Consider the following 16,802-nt stretch of genomic DNA (forward strand, 5'->3'; position numbering starts at 1 on the left):
GGAAATTGTTATTTTTGCGCACATGTATTGGAAATTTAATTTTCAATTTATAAAACTAAATTCGCAGAAACCAAATAACAAGAGTAGTGAGTAAGAAGAAGAACCACTGTCCAAGCCATCTGCCGTCTCTTTTGGTTCGTCATTCATCAATTGCTCTACCTCTTTTAGCTTTCGATGTTCGCTGTTTATTTATATGAAATTAGAGTTTTTATTTTATTCTCTCGAATGTAAATAAAAATCCAGTCTTTGTCAATAAAAAGCTAATTAGTAAATACTCTTGCACAATGACTAGGTTGAAGCTGTAGATATGCGAAATTATACATTTTTTGATAGCTATTTGTGAGATTCAGTAATAATTACACAAACTTATGGCTAATTGATTAACTTGAAGTATTCAATTATTTGAAGCTTATTCAGAGGATTGAGCAGAATCAACAAGCAGGAAAAGAATGGCAGATGAAGCAGTCAGAAGTGTAAGCAATTAAACCCTAACTTTTTTGGCAAAAGATGTTTACTTGTGTTAATGTTGCTTTGGATTTAGGCATTTATGGAAATTCAAGGTCGGATGATTGAGACTACTGGGAAGTTGAAGCAGGTTAGTTCATTAGTGATTTTGATTGATTTTCTTTGGAATAAAGGAAAAATGCTATAAATTTGTTATCTTTCTGGAATTTTTTATTCAGGTCCAAAATCAGATGCGAAATAAAGAAACGGAGAAGAAGAGGGCTTACTTGACTTTGGAGGAACTTAAGCAGCTATCTGATGATACAAATACATACAAATCTATTGGCAGAACGTTAGTTTTTTAAATGGATGTTTTGTTATTTGCAGTTCGGTTAATATATGGCATCATATGTTATGTAGTTGTGACATTGTGTGGCTCTGAATATGATTGCAAGTAACACTTAAAAAATGGGCAGGTTTGTATTGGAGCCAAAATCAGCTTTGATGGAAGAACAAGAAGGAAAGTTTAAGGATAGTGAGGCTGCTATTTCCTCTTTGCAGGTATGATTAAACTTGTGACTTTGGCCATGTGGAATTTTAGCTTTTGGGAGTTTCGATGATTTTCATTTCAGCTAGATAGCTTCTGTGTATTTATTATTGATATTATTCTTCAAGTATGATACTAGTTGCAGATATTGAGTAATATAACCCTAAGCCAGTAGGGGTCTGCAGTGTTGGATTTATACCCCTAATATAGATATAATACACTAAACCATGCCATTATGAAAATGCGACGTATCTTGTTTCTCTGGTTTCATGGTATATTGCAGAAGACTGAGCTTTTTGAATTTTTTATTAATGATCTGAAGGCCTTTGACCATCTAGAATGAGGATTTCTATAATTTGTGATCATACTCCATTAGGTTGTCATATCAAAAGCATTGTGCATTCATTTTCTTGGTGTAAGTTACAATCTAACTGGATGTAATATGTACCCGAGACATCATACCTACAAGGTGGGGGGAAGAAATTATAAGGCAGGGATTGCAGACGAATTGTTGGTTTCCTAGATTACTTGTAGTTGTATTATTAACATTTTTAAATCAATCTTCAAGCCAATACAGAGGAAGTTTTAATTACATTCTGAATATTCTAATGTTAGACTATATGTATCTTTGTATTTGGTTATGTCATATTTGTCAATGGCTGATTTGATCTACCTATGCCTAAAACCAAATCACAAATATATTACACAAAACTATCATCCAATCCATTTTGATGTTTTTGAAGAAGTTCTAGAATTATTTAACACTAATGCTTTCAGATTAAGTCTAGAAAGGGCATAGTACCGCAACTGAAAACAGTATATATATTATAAATGATGCAAGTCTAGTTGCTTTGTGATAAGTTCTGAACCTAGAAATGTCAAATTGATTACCAGAGGTCAAACTAATACATGTTGATTCTATGCATGTTCCCTTTATATTGGGTCGCATATGGGACAGTTGAGTAAATGATATGAATGCAAAGAATCTACCTTCACCACTTGAACGTGATATGATTCATGTTGCAATGCTTGAAATGGCTTTAAGATTCCATAATATTCTAAATTACATAGATATTGTTAGGGGAACAGGGTGAAGGTTATTGTTAGGTATTAATGTCTGCAAAAAGAAAACGGGTTGAAAGCTTTTACTGGATAATCATATCTTGGAAAAAGGGTGAAGCTTTTGCTAAAGCTTGTGACCTCATCTGCTAATTGTTCAATTTGTAGCAAGAAGTGTTACTCTGTCCCACTCTAAGTGATACGTTTTCCTTTTTTGGATGTCCCATAGAGTGGGACGGAGGGAGTATCACATAGTACCACCTTTTATGCAAGGTTAGCGAGAGTAACTGAAACTAAGATTTAACAGCTGCTTTCATTTGGAAAATTCCAAGTTGTAGTTGGTTATGAATAAATGTAACAAATGTCTGATTTTAGTTTTCAAAGAGTAGTACTAGTGCTGAAGAATCGTAGTCCATTTCAAATTAGTTGGAGATGCAACCTCTACAAATGTTTGGCTAGTAAATGCCACTGTAATTATAAATATGCCAATTGTTTACATTTAGGATATGCGTTTCTTTATCAATATCATGCCTATAAACACACGGATGTTTAGGATTTATTTTGTCCAGTTTGTAAAAGAATTTAAAGACTATGTAAAAGGAAGTAATATATTAGTTGGAAAAAATTGTATTTTGTGAAGCAAGTTGGAAACAGTGGGAAGATAATTTACAATAAGGTATACTACTATATATATTTCATATGTTATTCTCATATTATGGTATTTACTGTCCAAGGAAAAACATAAAGAGAACTGGAAATTGTTGGGTGGTTAAAGAGAACTAACTAGTAAGTTATTTTTGTCTAAGAAGTGAAAAAAAATTCAGGATGTCAAACCACTTGAGGAATTTATCGTCCCCATTAATTCCTGCGAATCATGTTAGTTAACATGCTTTGACCTAGTGGAGGGAACAGGTTGGTCTCAGGGTTGGAGAATTCTCGCATTGATTAGCAGCAGTGCAGTCTTTGACTGAAATCCTTTTCTTCACTGAAGTGGGCACTTGGATATTTTGACCTCACTCCTCCAAATTTTGAGACTACCGAAGCTTCTGTAACCTGCACTGTGGTGGTAGTGGTGTCTTTGCCTCTGCTTCTGCACACTAGGTTAACGATGAATTTAGTACTCTGCCACGTCCGCATAAGGCTCTGTAATAGGAGTGGGTTTAAGTTTTCTCTGATGAAGGGACAACAATAGTTCGTACTAGGCTATGCGACGTTGAATCTAAGGAGATCAAGACCTTTACTGCGAAAATAACCACTGCAGAAGTCCTTCCATATTCTAGCTAGCAAACATGATTAGCTTATTTATCGAGTATAAATTGGTTTTAAACTGTGTTGGAACTAGGAAGAGGCAGTTCAAAATAGTACTAATATGTACGGGGCGATCTTATCATATGCGTTTGAAAGCTTGTTTTTCTCATGTTATGCTTAATAAACACCATGAGAATCTATGTCTCTTTAAATGATCAGTGAAAACTCTTCTCCAAGAGTTAATGAAGAATCTAATACATTACTGTTCTCATTTGATAGACCTCGAAGGAGTACTTAGAAAAGCAGATGGCTGAGATCGAGACGAACCTAAGGGAGCTTCTGCAACAAGACCCTGCTCTTGCTCGTCAGATAATGTCTATGTCCATGTAATGATGCAAGTCTGGTTTGCTCGAATTCTTAAGCCTTGTAGCAGATTTTTGACTTCTCTAAGCAGTAATCTTGACCGTTACTATCTTTTTTCGCCACTCTTGTTTACTCCCCTTGGCGCGTGGGCGTTGTAATAATGTCCAGTTCCTGGTTTACATACATTTGGGGAATAGATTGCAAAGCTACATTGTCTTTATAATTGTTGAAGACTTGCTGTTATCATCATTTTCATTTGTTAGTGAATTTCTATTTTCATTTTATTTGCACACAGAGGGAAGGGTCAGTGCTAGGACTCCAATTTTCAGCTGCTGCATTAGCATTTTAAATTTTTACCCATAAAACTAACAATCCTACCATAAAATATTTTTTCACATTTTTCAGTTCCTCATTTTTTAATTATATTCCAATTTTATATTTATTTGAATTTTAATATTTATGAAATGATTCCAAAATTGAAAACTACTTTAGTGACTAATAATTTTGATTATTAATTTTAGACATTACAACTTTACAAGTTTTGAGAACCTAACAAAATTAATCCTAAAAAATTGCTCATGGATTTTAATTGGTAATGCTACAAACTATCGGTTTTAAGCTTTTCTAAGTTACTAATTTCATTGTACTAATTTTAATCGTAGACATTATATAAATTTTAAAAATTATCTTCAACTCATCAAGAAAAAAGATGAATAAAAAGGAAAATCAAAGGGAAAATCTGAAGAAAAGGATAAAAACAAGGAAAAATGGTGCGACCGCAACGTCTCTCCGATAACCCATCCGATCACCCGCTCATCGCCACACCTTCTGCGCCTTTCGCAGCTCCCCGCCCCGAAAAGAAAATTATTGACTATAAAGTAAATTTATTAGGAAGTCATCCATATGCTTTAATTCCACGATTTTTTGGCTGAGAAATTTTGTAAGAACTTAAAATTCTTGTCATTAATTTTGAATACGTTTAGTAATTCTATAGTAGTAATTTTTTCTTTAGGTTATAAAATAATTACAAAAATTTACTCAAATCTTCAGAAAGTTAGTAATATTTATTGCAATAAGCCAACTATTTTTGTTGATGAGAATGTGATTTAAAATTCTTCAGAAATTCTCTTTCCAAATAACTCAATCAATTAAAGAGAGATGTTAATGATGCGAGACAATTTTTGCCACCCCACAGGCTATAAATGATGCGACACACATTTAGGTATAAGAGTTGAATTTTTTTTAGTGCTATCTAGCCACACTTATTAAATAGATCGGATTAATATATGTTATTTGTTATATATAGTTGAACACTATCATTGATTTGGAGAAATTGGTCCACTTAATATTCACATATATATTTATTTAAAACAATTACGATATGAATTTCATTACTGGAATTCAAATGATAGAATAGCTTTGTGAATATCATATTTCTCTTCTTAATTAACCTAAAACTAAAATTGATATTTATAGTAAAATAGTACCATTAAATATTTGTATCATTAGAAGGAAGCTAAACAGTACTATATAACAATAACCTTTTATGTATACATTTTGCATTCGATCATAGATAACAATTACAAATTGTAAATATTTATTAATAGCTTGATTTATCTTCCCAACACACTGAAATTCTACGCATAATATTAATATAGACAAATTAATTTCTATTTTAAGAATAAATTTAATACATATTACATAATATCTACTATTATTAATAAATTTCTCTTTCTTGACTCCCTTTTTTGTGATTTTTCGAAAGAAATACGAAGTGATGGGGATAGCTATAATAGCAGCTAATTAATAAATCAAACGACCTACTTTTATATATTTAATTTTTTTGGACCCTAACAATAACCTACCTTTTCATGCAATCGTATCATATTAAAATTCTTGATTTGTATATAATTTTGATACATGTCATAATATAAATTGGGCAGCCAACATAGAAAAAGCTGTGATCCAAGTGAGAATTATGATGGTGGGTTCACATCCACCTATATTGTGAGTCATATTTGACACTATTTTCAAATAGAATTTAATGATGGTCGTCTCTTTCTATATTCAACACGAAATGGACATTGTGACAATTGATTGTAGTAATTCTTATCGGTCATGTTTGGCCGCCTCCATTATAAATAAATTATTAATAAAAAAAATAAATAATTTATAATATTAACAAATCAGATATATTGAAAATTAATAAATCTTATAAAGATGGACATGATAGATCGTGTCAAAACTATACGGTGAGTTAATATTGATTGATTACCTTACCATATAATGTTTTTTAAATGCTAATAATAATGGTTAATATTGAGATATTGAGAGAATATATAATAGCTATTTTAAATAGTCAATGTATAAATAATACAGTAGCTAAATTTTTAAATAAATAATTTTTTTTACCAAATGTATTTAGCAATTTGAAATATGACAGTAATTTATTCACCATATAAAATCAATTATTTAAACTTTAATTAATTTAGTTACTTATTAAATAATCCGGTCACAGTCTAGCTCTAGTCTCCCTTTTAAGTCACGAATCTAAACTTCTTAAATCAATCATGTACATTAATTACACATGATATATATAAATTTAACTACGCCATACAAAGAATTATGTTACTACTACATTATAAATCAATCATGTGCATCATCTACTGACCTACTACATATGTAGAAAGAGTTCAACAAATATATACACAGATAATCATAGAAATTACTCCATATTTTTTTTTAGAATGTAAGGGCATGTTTTTTTACCCTTAGCTGATTTCATTTGTCCACTCACTGAGTAGACAAGTGGCAACACCGACGAATTTCATTGGCACAGAGAGGGTGCGTGGCGAGCAGTCCCACCCACTTTCTCGCTCTAGTAGTAGCTAGTCCTGCAACATGTCCTCTAACATGCATCTCATCGTTTTTGTTCCATTGGGACAGGACAACAACGAGAGCTTGTTGATGCTCTAAGAACATTACAATTGCACGTTTAATTAAAACTAATGCATTCAAAATTCACAACAAAATTTCTGTATTAAAAAAAATTAATCTTTGCTTACTATAGAATTCGAACCTTGATACTACTGCATTATTCATCCAACAAATGTATCCATGGATAGTAACTCTCCGTGATTGAAAAAATTAGGTGGGGTGTCTATTGACATTTGGCATAATACTTGGTATATATTCTCATTTGAACTATACACATTTAATCTATATATTATAATAAGACATGAAATAAACATAACGAATTATGAACAAAAAATGGCATGCTCAAAGCCATAGTGTTTGAAAGTCTTTAGCCATCAAAGTAGAATAAATTTAACTGAAATTCGACCTACCACAGTTGACTTCCTAAAGTAAAGTCAGCTGCTCTATTTTTTCTATTTTATTTTGTCTTTTTCCAAAAATTCTCGTAAATGCCATTTTGTTCACATGGAGATAAGGAAAACTCAAACAGAAGAAAACCCATGCAGAAATCTCAAGCCTGAGTTTATTTTTTCAACTTAATTTGATAGTGAAATACATAATAATAAAATAATGACAAAGATAGAATGTCATATTCTAGGATGTATATATCTTTTCTTAATTAAGACAAAGAAAACTCTTGCCATAGTCTTCAAATCGTACAAAAGATATAAATTGTAATGAAAATTGTGTATTAATTCTATTGTAAAAAGAAATTAAAAGCTATTATGGATATTTAATTTTTTTCTTTACCAAATTATGTGGACATATAGTACTACATACTTATGACAAGTGTCTTGTAGATATTAATAATCAACAACTAAATCAGCTCATCATAAATTTTTTAACATGATTTGCAACATCAATTGATTAATTAGAATATACGGCAAAATTGCAACATCGGCCGTCCCTACATTTTCTTTTGATTATTTATGTTCATCACATTTTGAGTATATAAAATTTATTTATGATTATGTATTTTTCGGTTATCAAATACAACTACATTATAATAAATTAAGCAGAAATCTAATAAACTATAAATTCCACCTGTCAATAAAAATTGTTATTCTGATATTTTTTTTAATAAAAGAATGCTCAAACTATCAAAGAGAATGAATAGATCAAGACAGTCAACTATAGCATATTACAGATGTACAAACCAAATGCAATGCTAGAAAAAAAACACTTAATAAATCCCACTTACTATGATTGTGCAGCACATGTACTAATTTTGATGACGTGGGATGCATATAATTATCACTTAGTTAGATAATCGCCCTCCTCATAAATTAACATGTCTATTACTCCATGTGGTCATGTGGAGTGGGGCTCTTAAATTATCAAATTTATTTTTGATATTTGTATAGAAATTATTAATTTTAGCCACCCTAACTTAAAATAATATTTCTAACAAATTTTCATATTAATTATACCTTGATTGTGTTGTGCATACCTGTAGTTACGAACCTTATTTTGGTTCATGACTAGTATAATTCAATACACGTCTGACCATTTTCTTTTCTCTTTCGAGTTTGTGCATCAATCTCATAAATATTGTTCTCCATTTATAAAAGAGAGGGAAAATGATCGATTTTGTCACATCGTTGAGAGAATTTTCATGAAAATACTCTACTACTACTATTTTGGTAATTATTACTCCATCTGTCCCATTAAAAATGAAACGTTTTCCTTTTTTGTTTGTCCCATTAAAAATGAAACGTTTCCTAAAATGGAAACAACTCTATCTCTACTTTTTCATCTCTCTTACTTTACTCTCTCCTCATCAACTCACAAAACAACACTACATAAAATCCCGTGTCGATTCCCAAATGTTTCATTTTAAGTGGGACGGAGGGAGTATGTAGTATCCGTAGTTTCATTTTGTTGAGGAAAACGTCCTGCAAAAAAGTTTTAGGATTTAGACCTAGAAAAGGTTTTGCCAATTAAAATATTGACAAGAAAACTGAAATTACACGCAAATTGAGTAATCGAATTATAATTTGGGTAATCAACATGTATTTTCGATAATTCGATTGCAACATTTTTGCATGACATTTTATTTAAACAATGGGTAATTTTTTTAATGCCCCAAACGATGCCTTACTCTAAAAAGTGAATTGGAATTGAAGAACCTAATTTTTGAATAAACAACTTTATAATCAATTATTGGAATTTATTTTCATAATTTATAAGTTGTTTATAAACTCATTTTGCCAAAACTCTCTTCGCGGCCCAACCGACCTTGAATAGTGTAGTCAAAGTTACGCACACAAGAAATTATTCAAAATCTGAACCAATTTCTATATAAGTATAGACTAGACAGACTGTTCTAAGCAATTTTTATTTCATTCATACCATCCTTTAATGACCAAGTCCACCAAAGTACTGCAATTGCCACCCCCTTAATCTTCAACAATAATTGTTGCCTTTTCATATTCAATAAAAAAACTAAACTTGGACTCAGTCAAACCTTCTTTAATGTTTTTCACACTCCCAAAAGCAAATTAAAAGTATAATATATACTCCCCTTCATACGCGTAAAGTATAGTGCGAAGAAAATACATAAGCTTTAAAAAATATATTGCATGTGACACGTATTTGAAGTGGAGCAAGGGGTCCATAAAGATCTTAGATTAAGTGGGTTTCTGATATTTTAGGTTCTAAAAATGGAAACAACTTATTTTTAGTGAATATACGAGAATAATATTAAAATTATAAAGTTTAATATTGTCTGTAATTATTCCAGGAGACTTCAATGTAAACTGAAATTTGAGTTTATATCTCTATTTAAATCTTAATATTCAGAATAATCGTCAATTTGATAATACACTAAAACACTTAAAAAGCACATGCACCACATAGATATTATCTATCACAAGCAGTGAATATTTCGACGCGAGATAATTATAAATAATGCTAAATTTTACTATAATTTATTCAATTACTCCTTTTGTCTTATTTGCTTTTTAAGTACTCTCCTTCTTCGCTATATATTAGTAGTCTAATTTAAATGGAAAAAGATAGTGAAATATGAGGTCTATCTATCATTCATAGTAAAGTGAACTGAGATTTCTAATCAAGAATGGACTAATTAAATGGTAAACTGAAACTTCTAATCGCAGACGTAGGGAGTATTATTTACTACTTTTGTAATGTATCCCACAATCCATTAACTTTATCGCACTCAAATTTTATTAAAAATAATACGCATATAGAAGTAGGATCGACCATTTTCCATCCATTTTACGTCACATTTTAAAATTGAGGCGAGTCAAACTATGTACTCCCTCTATCCCATTAAAAATGAAACGTTTTCCTTTTTTGTTGTCCCATTAAAAATGAAACATTTTCTAAAATAGAAACAACTCTATCTCTACTTATTCATCTCTCTTACTTTACTCTCTCTTCATTAACCTACAAAATAGTACTACATAAATCTCGTGCTTAGGGGTGTCAAAATGGATATCGATACCCGATATCCGAACCCGAAATATCGGATAATTGGATATCCGATATCCGATTTTTCAGGTTTCGGGATCGGGTTTGGGTATAGGATTTTTGGATTATCGGGTATCGGATAACCCGATACCCGATCGGGTATACCCAAATTACCCGATTTAAAAAAAAAAATTAATTTAATAAACTATGTATTTATTCTATTATTTAAAAAATTAAATAATTAAATGCATTCCCAAAATCATTCACTATTAAGTCACATTTAGGGTTAATATATGAATTGTTATGTTTATTATTGATGAATAATGGATGCTATAACTTATGATTTTTTATTTCTAAAAATTTGTAGTAGTTTTTTTCTCTTAAATTCGAACTTATTCAAGTTTATATCAAATTCGAACTACTACAAGTTTGTATTTCTAAAATTTGTAGTTAATTTTGTTAAAAAAAATAAAAATAAAATTAAAATAAAAATCCAAAATCGGGTCTGGATACCCGATTTTTCGGGACTGGATACCCGAGTCGGGTATTGGGTATCCGAAATTATTTTCGGATCGGATATCGGGTATTATTTTGGGAAATTCGGGATCGGGTACCCGAAATTTTCGGATCGGGTATCCGCGGGTACCCGATTTGACAGGCCTATCCGTGCCGATTCCTAAATATTTCATTTTAAGTGGGACGGAGGAGTATATTATTGGTGGATGGAGAGAGTAATTTTTAAAATCATGAGACAAAATAAAGCTTCATAGTAGCAGTACTTTTTATATGATATGCCCATATATGTAGGTAAGAGTTTTATTTTGACTTTTAGCTAGATCACCACTCACCCAATCACCACAAACCACACGTCACCACCCTCTCCCTATAAATACCACCCCAAACCCCCAAACCATTAATTTCAACACACAACAACAACAAAACCATGGAGCTCTACTACGCCTCCCTCCTCTGCCTCTTCGTCTCCGTCGTCGTCCTCGCCCTCCACCTCCTCTTCTACAAGTCCAAACCCTCCTCCCCCTCCCTCCCCCCGGGCAAAACCGGCTGGCCCTTCCTCGGCGAGAGCCTCGAGTTCCTCTCCACCGGCTGGAAGGGCCACCCGGAGAAGTTCATCTTCGACCGCATCGCCCGCTACTCCTCCCTCGTCTTCCGCACCCACCTCCTCGGCGCCCCCGCCGCCGTCCTCTGCGGCCCCGCCGGCAACAAATTCCTCTTCTCCAACGAGAACAAGCTCGTCCAAGCCTGGTGGCCCTCCTCCGTCGACAAAATCTTCCCCAACGACAACACCTCAAACCAAACCAGTTCCAAAGAAGAAGCCATCAAAATGCGCCGAATGCTCCCCACCTTCTTCAAACCCGAAGCCCTCCACCGCTACGTCGGAATCATGGACAACGTCGCCCGCCGCCACTTCGCCGACGGATGGGAGAATCGCCAAAACGTCGTCGTTTTCCCTTTATCCAAAAACTACACTTTCTGGCTCGCCTGCCGCCTTTTCCTCTCTATTGAAGACCCCGCGCAGGTGGAGAAGTTCGCAGAGCCGTTTAATTTGTTGGCGTCCGGGCTGATCTCGATCCCGATCGATCTGCCCGGGACGCCCTTCAATAAGGGGATCAAGGCGTCCGCTTATATAAGAAAGGAGCTCGTTGGGATTATAAAGCAACGGAAAAAGGATCTTAGCGACGGAAAGGCGTCGCCGACGCAGGATATATTGTCGCACATGTTGCTTACTAGCAACGAGGATGGGAAGTTCATGCACGAGGCCGATATCGCGAATAAGATTCTCGGCTTGCTCATTGGCGGCCACGACACTGCGAGCTCGGCCTGTACTTTCGTCGTGAAGTACCTGGCCGAGCTTCCCGAGGTCTATGAAGGCGTCTATAGAGGTACAAAAATCATCTTGTGTCTTCAACTTTTTCCTTTTTAAATTTTTTTTTTTTGTTGGATTAATTTTTTTTTTTATTTGCAGAGCAAATGGAGATTGCGAAGACGAAGAAGGAGGGGGAGTTGTTGAATTGGGAGGATTTGCAGAAGATGAAGTACTCGTGGAACGTTGCGTGTGAGGTGCTGAGACTGGCGCCGCCTCTTCAGGGCGCGTTCAGGGAGGCGCTTGCGGACTTCACGTTCAATGGGTTCTCCATTCCGAAGGGCTGGAAGGTAATTTTATGACACAACACTTTGGATGTTAGACTGTCTTATGTCGCGAGGAGAGACTGGGTGAATATCGGGATCCAAACCCTAATTTAAAAGCCTATAGTAGCAATTAATCATGTTTTGTGCTATTATATAAAGAGCAAAAAATATGATTAATCTAAAAAAAATAATCACTTCAATTAAGTGGAAATATTTTTATGTATGAAACACATTGAAAATTGAAATATTAAATATGATTAATTAATCATTTCTTTTCAGTTCATTTGTTTAATTTGTATACGTGTATTCTTGCAGTTATACTGGAGTGCAAACTCAACGCACAAGAACTCAGACTTCTTCCCGGAGCCCGAGAAGTTTGACCCGTCGAGGTTTGAGGGATCTGGCCCCGCCCCATACACGTTCGTGCCGTTTGGGGGTGGGCCGAGGATGTGCCCCGGGAAGGAGTATGCCCGATTGGAAATCCTAGTGTTCATGCACCACCTCGTCAAGAGATTCAAGTGGGAGAAAATGATTCCTGATGAGAAAATCGTGGTTGATCCAATGCCAATTCCGGCTAAGGGTCTTCCAATTCGACTCATCCCCCACACTTCTCAAAATTAATGAATACAGTATTAATTTTCCTAAATAATAATAATATTTATGATATATATAGTAATCCATTTACGAGGATGTCATGTTTATTATACATGTATATAGCTATAAACATCATGAGTTATTTGAATTAGGGGCCGAAGTAAGGGTCCTATCTGTTCTCTTTCTACATATTTTTTGGTTTTGGTATATTGGAGTGTTGATGTAATGATGTTCTGTTGTATGGACATACAGAAAGTAAAAAAAGGAAAATGTTGGTACGATTGCAACTTGCAAGATTGATTAATTTATTATATATTCACATCCTTTGGCGCTGTATTATTTTGACTCTCAATTATTCGTTTTGTGATGAGAGGGTCACGCTTATAAAATACTAGTAGTGTCGATATAATGATATTTTTATCAAAATCTCCAAAAAAATACTCACAACTCATGCATATATATATAGTGTTAGTTATCGTAAAATTATCACTTGTAAGACTTAAGTAGAAGAGTTTAATTTGAATTTGAAATTTTGATTTTTCAAAAATTGAAATTGGAATTGGATAAAACCGACTGATCATTTCTATAAAAATATACGTACGTATATCAACCTGCCAAGTAAATGTCACGTGTCAGGTAACTTGAATAAATATCTCTTTTCTTTTGTGTTCAAGTCGGCAACTCTAATTAATATTAAACATTAAACCATTTTTTTGCGGAATAGATAACTACCTTGTAATTATAACATACTCATCCTAGTTAAACACTTGAAATAGATTTATAGAATCATATTGTCCTCAATAAAATCATTCCTAGAGTAGAGGAATTCGTGATTAACATATGTTTAGTAGGGAAATTGGGCAATTTGGAAGTCAGAATACAATAATAGTGAATTTGAACACGATAAAATAGTGCATGTTTGGTAGGAGATAACATAATATAATTAGAATAAAATAAGCCTCATCTCATCTACCAAATATTCAAATAAATCATATAACTCAAATATCTTGACATCTTCATCATAATTGGAATCGGTTCTATATATTTACCAACAATTCATACTCACAAAACTTTTAGAAGTGAATAACACCATTATTCCTACAAACTTTAATTGGTCGTCATATAATTTTGTATACTGAACGCTCATTCTCCACTTTGTCCATAGGCCTCCGTACATCCCTTAATTGCTATCTGCATCAAGATGCATGAAAAATGTAAGTAAAGATTTGAAAAAGAAAAGAAAAAAGAAGCATACATGTTGCTTTTTATGTTGTGGAGTGTGCGTTTAAAGAGCATATATAGCAGAAGATTCAGTCCCCTCTTGCTTTTTTGTGTTCAAGTCGGCAACCTCTGATATTAAACATGTTAGGTTTGGTATACTGGAAAGCATGTTTCGAGCAAGTTTCGCGCGAATAGAATCTTGCTTGTATACGTAAAACTCTACAATCCACTTTTAACCCGATTCAGTATTATTCGAGCAGTCTCGCACGAATAGAATCACTATTATTATTACATTGTGTTTGCTTGTGCATTTATAAGATGTTTTACAAACATTTAAATGCATAAGAAGTAAACAAAGTCTAAGTCTTTTGCTTAGTAGACCGGTTGTGGGCGTCGTCCACTTTAAGGTAACACGGTCAGATCTATGCAATGCTTTGCAAAAGAAAAAGAAGAATTTCATAACCTAGATAGGCTTTGGCTACCTATCGTGAAAGGTTGCAATGTCAGTCCGCATATTTCTAAGCCTTACTGAAATAAGATGACATTAGTGTGGTATAGCACTGAACGGATCTAACAGCAAGACGTGTCTTTATGCTATCTACTGAAAGACTAGGTCTTGATAAAATACTACTCCCTCCGTCCCAAGATAAGTGACCTACTTCTTTTGGGCACGGGATTTAAGGAATGGTATTTAAATAAGTTAAAGTGGAGAGAGTAAAGTATGAGAGAGGGAAAAGTAAAGGAGAGAAGAGAGAATAAAGTAGGTGGAGAATAAAGTAAGAGAGATGACTTTTTGCTAAAAATGGAAATATGTCACTTATAGTGGGACACCCCAAAAAGGAATACAAGTCACTTATCTCGGGACAGAGGGAGTATTTCTTAATCTACATATGTTAGCATTGAGCATACGGTATTGATTATGCACTACTTTGACTTATCAAATGGTGCGGGTTTTTCGCAACCTAATAATCCTGATATATTGGGTAGTGGTGATTAATATCTATCGGTGCTAGGATTGCTATTATGTTGAAACGTGCGCGAGGTGAGTCTCGTTTGATAATGTCCTCAAGAGGAGCTCGAACAAGGTTTTATTATTCGGAAAACTGGCCAGTTGGAGTTTTATTACTCTATGAATAATAAATAAATGTTTCTTGCTAAGTCCACTCTTGGAATTAATAAGATGTTAATTAATTAAATCCATAGCAGACATTAATTAATTAATGGACATTTATATCTTAAGCGTGGGAAATAAATAATAAACAAAGTGGAAACCCGGATTACTTGTAATTTCGGATTTGGATGGGGAGAGTTCAATATTACTTCTGTAGTGGCTGCTCGTAATATTCCAATATAAGCTTGTATTAAATTGTGGGTTCAATTTAATTAGTAAAAAGCTAATTGGGGGAGCCCATATCCAAAACCTTCCATAGATCCCTGTCTGGGCCCAAAAGGAACTTAATATAAATAAGAGAAAAAAGGAGACAAAAATCATTCATTATTATTACTCATAATTTTCGTCCCGCTCTACCTAGAAGAGTTTGAATTTTTCTCTAAATTGGAGAAGGATTTCTTCTGTCTTCTTTATTCGAGTCCTAGTATTTTGATAAGATCAGACCACCCTGATATCGAGATACAGTTCGGGAACCAGAGAGAAGATCTGTGGTCTAGTATTGAAGATCATCGTGGAGAAGGCGCGAGCAATCGTTGATTATTTGGAGAATCAAATCGGTTACTCTAAACCGTAGAAATCATGTTTAGGATTTATTTTCTATGAGCATGAATTATTTGCGTTCTAGCATGCAATTATCTGTTTAACATGTGAATTGATTAATCGCGATCGGTCAAATAGATCCTACGTCTGATTTATTTGTTTTGTACAAGTCTTCTGCTGTGCAAGGGGCACCAAACCCCATCAATTGGTATCAGAGCCAATTTTTGGCTCTGATTAAGTGGATTAATTTCATGTTATGTGAATTGTTTAAATGCATGTTCTTTGTTTATATGTTTTGTACGTGTGAACAAAGTTTTAAATATGTGAGGATATCCTTGTTTTGACCGTTCCCGTTGGCGTGTTTTGAGGGCTTCGCAAACTTGTTCCAAATTTGCAATTATTACTTAGTCATGATTACATGATATACTATTCAATTACTTGGCATAATTGGGAATTGTATGCATATTTTTATGATACGTGAGTAAGGATTCACATATTAAGTAATCAATATATGATTTGATTTCAATTCGTATTGATTGTTCGTGAATTGAATTCAAACGTGATTCTTTCGCGGCGGCGGCCATGACAAAATCGAATAAATTCACGACGACGGACGGCTGCAGCAACGGCAGGCTAGGCGGCGTTTGTCGCAGTGGGAGCCTGCTGACAGCAGCAGTCCAGGTTCACGACAGCAGCCGCAGAAACGACTCCGGCAGCGATGGCGGTCTGAGTGGGAGCCCTTCAGGGCAATTCCCGGGCTTGAAAGACAGCGCCCTTCGTGAGCAGTCGGGGTTGGAGCAGGCTGGGAGTCATCGCGAGTCAACGGTGCAGCAGCCGCTGCAAAGGCGCAGCAGTGTGCAGCGACGTCTTGGGCGATCTGTTGCGTAACCGGGCAAATCAGTCAGCTGTACTGCCGGAGGTAACGCGGAACAGAGAACGCAGAAGAGATGACGCAGCAGCAGCGGTGCATGGGCTGCCGGAAATAAGGCAGCGGCTGCAGAGCAGTGGGAGTCCGACGGAGTGCTAGACTATGATTTGATTTTGTATTAAATCATG

The 16,802-nt window shown here is 34.4% G+C and overlaps 2 protein-coding genes across 3 annotated transcripts; both read left to right on the top strand.

Annotated features, from left to right (window-relative positions):
- On the top strand, positions 1–3,940 carry PFD1 (PREFOLDIN 1). 2 transcript variants are annotated; one of them, XM_048111080.1, is made up of 6 exons: positions 1–134; positions 409–473; positions 542–595; positions 684–796; positions 921–1,005; positions 3,578–3,940. In XM_048111080.1, the coding sequence occupies exons 2-6, from the start codon at positions 450–452 to the stop codon at positions 3,686–3,688; spliced, it is 387 nt and encodes a 128-aa protein (XP_047967037.1). In that variant the 5' UTR covers positions 1–134; positions 409–449; the 3' UTR covers positions 3,689–3,940. The 2 variants fall into 2 exon arrangements, with proteins under 2 accessions (XP_047967037.1, XP_047967038.1); XM_048111081.2 differs by having other exon boundaries at positions 49–134; positions 418–473.
- A 7,054-nt stretch (positions 3,941–10,994) lies between these two features.
- On the top strand, positions 10,995–13,095 carry LOC125216870 (beta-amyrin 28-monooxygenase-like). The gene is made up of 3 exons (XM_048118647.2): positions 10,995–11,973; positions 12,057–12,244; positions 12,536–13,095. Exons 1-3 carry the CDS (start codon positions 11,016–11,018, stop codon positions 12,839–12,841), a joined length of 1,452 nt encoding a protein of 483 aa, XP_047974604.1. The 5' UTR covers positions 10,995–11,015; the 3' UTR covers positions 12,842–13,095.
- Positions 13,096–16,802: the final 3,707 nt, after the last annotated feature.

Source organism: Salvia hispanica, chromosome 3 (assembly GCF_029641045.1).
Source record: "Salvia hispanica isolate PSC_SH4W2 chromosome 3, Shi_PSC_v1, whole genome shotgun sequence".
NCBI classification, from domain to species: Eukaryota; Viridiplantae; Streptophyta; class Magnoliopsida; order Lamiales; family Lamiaceae; genus Salvia; species Salvia hispanica.